Source organism: Gymnodraco acuticeps, unplaced genomic scaffold (assembly GCF_902827175.1).
Source record: "Gymnodraco acuticeps unplaced genomic scaffold, fGymAcu1.1, whole genome shotgun sequence".
NCBI classification, from domain to species: domain Eukaryota; kingdom Metazoa; phylum Chordata; class Actinopteri; order Perciformes; family Bathydraconidae; genus Gymnodraco; species Gymnodraco acuticeps.
Window position 1 is genome coordinate 165,001 of NW_022991063.1, and position 6,504 is coordinate 171,504.

Below are 6,504 nucleotides of genomic sequence, written 5' to 3' on the forward strand. Positions count from 1 at the left end.
GCAAGGGGTGGAAAAGAAGTAGAAAAAATTAGGCAGCAGAATGAATTTAAAAAATGAGGTTAATGGAGGGAGAAATAGTAATGGAAAGCAGGAAGGCAAATGTTGAATTACAGAACAGAAATAAGGAAGGAAGTGCTCATTGCCACGTCTGATAGTACTCAAAGCAGATTCATTCATACGCCGGAACTTCTCAGTATAAATGTCATATTTTGTGCTGCAGCTCTCCTCTGTCAGAACCAAACAACATCCTCGTAAACCCCAGAGCTTCCTTTTTAAGCACCGCCATATTCCTCACCCAGAGGAACAGCCTCTCATAACACTGGCTGAGTTAGTGCCTCTGAGAATACTCAGTGATTTAAAGAACAGAAATGTATCTGGAGAGGATCCAGCACTACAGCAGCCGTCCTGAAGACTCTGACCTTCCAGTTGGAGACTGGGGGGGCTAAATATTGGTGATGTTGGGCCTCTGGAGGATTTGACGTTAAATGCAGCTAAAGGGAGACAGCTAAATGAGTGGCTCATGATAGAGAAAATTGAGCTGCTACGATGATTAAAAAATCTCTTAAGGGCACTAACTGCTCTGGAAACCCTCTCCTTTTTTTGGTTTTGTTCCATGGCCAATCCTTTGGGTTCATTTACAGTTCAACAGTGGAACAGTGGGTGTCTCAAGCTGATTAAAGGCCTTTCTAAGCACACATACAGTATATCCAGTATGCTTGGAAAGCTGTCCAATCAGCTAAGAGCCAGTTCAATCACATGAAACCCTGCAATAAATCCTTCCTTTGTGAAGCTTCTTATATTTAGGTTGACTGTAGTTTACTGTGTTGTTCCACTAGATCACATGTCCACACATGTACTGTATGGTGAAAGGAACATATACATAGCAAGTAAGCTTGTGACATCTTGAATTGTAGAGCTGCACTAAACCACTCTATTGTATGACATTTGAGGAATCCAGTGCACATTAATGCTGCAGTTCCCCTTTAACCTCTTGTTCATTGCTTTGGTTTTATGGCTCTACGGTTTGGTTGAGTCTCACAGCTCTCCACCACTAGCAGGCAGATGCTAGTGGTTTGTCAGTAAACATCTCTAATAAACCCACTGTACACTACCTGTAACAGCAGTGAACACAGTTAGATAGTAGCTGGTTAACATAGTGGAGAATTTAGCAGATAAAAAGACACATATGTTCCTTAGGAGTCGGTGGAAACCAAAACAGAGATAAAAGGGAAACAAGTGGACATTCAATGGACACAAACACTCCAACATATAGCTATCAAGTTGATGAGGTGAAACTGTCAGCTTCATCTTATTTTCTTTCACATCTTCCTGGATGATAAACTTCCTATAGACTTTTCTGCTTTCTATTTTCCCACTCGGGGCCCTGAAATCAATGCTACATTAAGAAGAGCGATGGTTTCTTGTGTTTTATTTTCCTCCTGTCCTCATTTCTCTGCTCAGGATGGAGGCATCGGTGGAGAAAGGGAAAAACGGCCATCTGAATCCTGCCTTTCACCTGAAGGTGGTCGGACCAATCAACAAAGCTAGCAGCCACAAGGGGGTGTGTGTGTGTGTGTGTGTGTGTGTGTGTGTGTGTGTGTGTGTGTGTGTGTGTGTGTGTGTGTGTGTGTGTGGTGTGTGTGTGTGTGTGTGTGTTGTGTGTGTGTGTGTGTGTGTGTGCGTGTGTGTGTGTGTGTGTGTGTGTGTGTGTGTGTGTGTGTGTGTGTGTGTGTGTGTGTGTGTGTGTGTGTGTGTGTGTGTGTGTGTGTGTGTGTGTGTGTGTGTGTGTGTGTGTGTGTGTGTGTGTGTGTGTGTGTGTGTAGTAACTTAACTGTTTCTCTTGCGGCCTTTTAGTGAATAATAGACCTTGACCTTCATATTAAATTGCCTCATTTTACAGCAACTTGTTATATTGTGTTACCACTTAGAGGCTGCCCCCTCCAGTGTTCACAGCAATACTCTCGTGCAATGTGCCTTCAGCATCATTTCCTCATGTCCCTTTTTCCTTCTTGCTATAATATGTATTTAAAATTGATTGGTTAGTAGGTCAAGGTTAGAGTACAAATACAAGAAGTACAAAGAGGTACATTATGAGGGAGAAGGTAATAAAATGAATACGCCTTCATAAGAATAACAAGAGTACAAATGCATCCGACATATTAATAAACAAAATGCAGCTCAGATGTATTTACTGTACTAAGCGTAACAGCTAGTAATGATAAGTAATGACAGAAACACTTAACGAGGTAATAAAGTGAGATACACAAAAATCTAAATTTGAACACATCTGGTTACTGGATAGAAAAGAGAGAGAAAGTAAAAGCATTAAATATAGAATAAGAAGTAAGTAAAAATCCTTAACATAAATGTAACAATTTAACAAGGTAAACAAATAAGATAGTAGTAGTAAAAATCAGCTAAACTAAATTCTAGGTGAGACAGAGTTGATGGTAAGAATTTTACATTTCTTGTCTGACATGTAATTTTCATATAACGCGTTGTAAATAGTAGGCACAGTTTCTTTCTTTGCTCATTCAGACCAGTTACTATGGTCTTTTATTTTTTCTAAATGTAGTTTAAGGAAACTTCTCCAGTCCATAAATTGATGTCAAAGATTCATTAAAGTGCACAGAGGTCATCAGGAACAACAGCTCCATTATATGGAATTGCGTTTCATCTGCATATCTAAGAAAATCAATCTTGTGCTCATCCACAATGTCTCCTAGTTCTAATATATGTCGAGAAAGTAGTGGACCCAGGAAAGAGCCTTGAGGCACTCCGTATGGAATGTTCGCTTTGAATCAGACAAATGGTGAGAGATCTCATTGCCTCATAGAATAAAACCATCTTAGGGAGCCTATAATAATGTTGTGATCAAACAATGACAAATGCTTAATTTAAGTCCAAAAGTAAGAATTACTTTTACAATTCACAAATCTCAACTGCCTACTGTACTGTAGGGACAAGAACCAGGTTACCCACATACTACTATTGTTTAACTGTTTACCTGATCCTTGTCCAGCTGTCTGGTCTCCGGCTGAGCCACTCCAACACTCCAGCATCCGGGGCACTAACCACACCCCACTGCCACATGGGGTTATTTCATATCTAACCAGAGCAGTTTCAGAACCATACCTCACTCTGGAACCAGACTAGAGCTTATAAATCAAATGATGTTTATGTTTTCTGTCCATTGGATGTAGACAAGCTTTTCCAAGATTTTGCAAGTTGATGTTGTTGTCTCTGTTCTGGTCCTAGCTTCCTCACACCAGCAAAGAGGTCCTGCCTCTCAGACCGGGCCCTGTGTCTAATGGCACCCAGCCAGTGAACATAGTGCGACCTCTGAGACCCAGCCAGTCCCCCATGGGCGGTTCCCGGGGTGTCAAGGTGGTTCGCCCGCCTCTGCCAGCCAGCAAGCCCCCAACGGCCCCACCTAAATCCCCTGCAACCCCACAGAGACTCAGCCCACCCAAGAAACCCCTGCCCCTGAACCCAACACGATCTCCACTGGTGAGGCCATCTTTCACCCGTTTCTTAGCTGTGAACAAATACAATTGAATTATAAAACTATAACCTAAAATGCATACTACCTAATGTAAAGGCCAGAATAGAATTGAGAAATGGAACAACTTATAGACAGGAAGCCACTAAGAATATATATTTTAGGAAACCGATTCTTACCTCTTCTCTCATTAAGCGAGAGGCTGACTTTTGATATTAAGTGTAGGGAGAACTACTATATAGGCATTCCCATTTATTGTGGTTTAATGTATTAAAAAAAACTAAATAAAATACCAACAGGACATCACCGGGAGCTGTCAGGCAGCCAGACAGTTGTTAAATACATCTCTATTTTAGTGAGAGTACTTACAGTACAGAAAGAGCCTCATAAAAGCAGACTATGTTTTGTGAGCTCAGGTATTTCTACAAGGCAGTGGATTATAAATTGCCTTCTGTACAATGGATTCAGCTAGGTCAGATTGACACTGGAGCAATTAGAGAATATTTATAGGATAATATGATTTAAGCTCCATTTGGGCTTCAGTATCTTCCTCTATAATTTATGTCAGTGGTCCAGAAGGCATTTAACCATCGCAAAATGACAGGATTTGGTCTGTAATAGAAATGGACATTGAGCAGCACCAGCCAAGAGAGAAAAGCATTACTTACCTGTAGCTGACAGTACAACAACCACATTCTTACATATCTAGAGAATGATGTGGTGTTCCTCTCCTGATGGCTTTTATTTCTAGGGAAACATGTTAAAATCACTTCACCTCTGCTAGACAAATATATCTATATCTATCTGAAAAGGGCTTAAATGCCACATTTCTGATCAACATATAAATAGAGCTCCAACTGCATAGTCGTTGGCTCACTCCAAATTCACTTGTGTTAAATAGTTTTGTCTCCAAAGATGCCATGTTTTTCCATTTAGAGAGTATTCAACAGCTGTAGTGAATCCCTGTTGAGACTGATACAAATACTCAAGAAATTGTCTGAAATCATCAGTTATTACACTTATTTTAGTATCAAAATGATCCAGGGATAGTTCAACACACAAACACTGCACAAAGGAACAGCTAATAGCGAATTCAGCATACACATTTGTAAAAAAGCTTAAAAATAACAGGGTTTAAGTTGTAGCCCAGGGAATTACTCACTGAATCCATGGTAACATATACTTCCTGTTTACAAAGTGTGGGGTGGGGGGCTGCAGATGTGCTACCTTTATATGAAAAGCCATGCTGTAAAACACGTATTATTGCTCCTGACTGCAGCTAAATGTATCATTTGTAAAAGTAATTCAGAACTATTAGCAGGTTCACAGAGCTGATGAGAAACCGCTGGACTTTCTCTGCCAGAGAATTCCTTACATGATTTCATCTGGAGAAACAATTAATAACATTTGTGGGTTTTTTTTATCTGATTGCTTTCTCATTGATTCATCCTCTCATCAGTGCTTCTCTTTGAAGCGAGTTTGAATGTCATATCGCTTTGTTTTGTTTTTGTCAAATATCCAATATTTCATGCGAGTTCACTTTGTGATCAGGGGACTCATTTATAAAGGGATATACGCTCAAAATATTGCTTACGCCAGTTTCTACGCAATGTTTGCGATTTATAAAATACTAACTTGACAGGAAAACGTGCGGTCCTCCACGCAAACTCTAACCCATGCGTACGCACTAAGCACAACAACGGGAGAGACGAGAAACTGCGACACCGTTGGCAGAAGGAAGAATGGAGAGAAATATGTGGAAATAATACCATAAACAAAATGTTACCTCTCATTTATCAGATATGAAGAATTCACTTTCAAACATTGATTGAAGCCAATCTTAAAATGATTAAACAAACGCCTGTTTGAGACTCCTCAGTGCACACAAAAACATAACTTGGAGAAATAAATAAATACGGATATGTTATTTAAAACCACCTCGAATATGTTGTGTTAATGTTATGAAATGTTTTCTCATAAATGATGCGGTAAGCAGGAGGACAGAATTACGTCTAAACTGACGCCGTGTTGCATTTCTATAGGTTGTAGGTACGAGCATGGTTTTATATACTATCATGTTTAATCATGTTTTATGCCGTTTGCCAAGACTTGATAAGTCGCTCAAACACAGGAGGTATGGAAGCTAAGAACACCATATGTGGTAAATTGTACAGCTGATATAACACAACACATTAGTTGTATTTCTTTTAACTGGTGGATATAGAGTTGCTGGGGAGGGGGGGGGGGGTGGGGGGGGGGGGTTGAGACGCACAGGCTGCAGTGGAGACGCTGCGCACAGCTGATCGACAGCTGGAACACAAACCACCACATACAAAAACATAATTCAGATCCAGTCGTCATGACTCCACTCCGGAGGGATTCCCCGATCAGGTCTTACAGTCTCTCATCAAGGGGGGGTCTCCTGTCCCCGGTACAAACACACTGCCTGAGGAAGGCTATGTGTATTGTTTTTGTCATTAACCTTTTTCGGACCACTTATTTATTTATGTTGGTGACGATCCGACCTCCATGCTGCTACTCTGGTTCAAACTGCATCCACCAAACAATATGATTTAGCTCGACCTCCCCAAAATAACCCACTTCTGACACGGTGTGAGATGTCTTTTTTAGCTGTTCTGTCGTCATTTCCTGCGATCTTCTTCATAAAGTCAGTCAGAATGAATGATTGAATGGGCGTTTCTTTGACTATTTATAGGCAAATATGGGCGTTACGTGAAGCCCGCAAAAGCTGCACCGCATTTCGAGTCGGTTGTGATTTATAAAGGGAAACCGGCGTAGGAAGTGCCGTACGCACTTTCCTCGCCGGTGCGCAATGTTTGGTGAATCGGGAAGTGGTGGAAAATGTATGGACCTATTTTTCGGATTTCTACTACGTAGGCAACCTTCCCACGTGAATCCTACGCACGGCGTTATAAATGAGGCCCCTGATCTCTTCTGTAGTGGTAGTTTGAATTAGGGCTGCTCAATTAATCGTATTTTAA

At 40.9% G+C, this 6,504-nt stretch overlaps 1 protein-coding gene across 1 annotated transcript in view; it reads left to right on the top strand.

Moving 5' to 3' along the window:
• adam19a (ADAM metallopeptidase domain 19a) overlaps positions 1-6,504 on the top strand; it is a gene marked incomplete at its 5' end in the record, with an annotated part of 147,455 nt that overhangs the window by 133,047 nt on the left and 7,904 nt on the right. Inside the window, 2 exon segments of the mRNA XM_034236632.1 lie at positions 1,462-1,561; positions 3,259-3,510. Coding sequence (XP_034092523.1) covers positions 1,462-1,561; positions 3,259-3,510 — 352 coding nt within the window.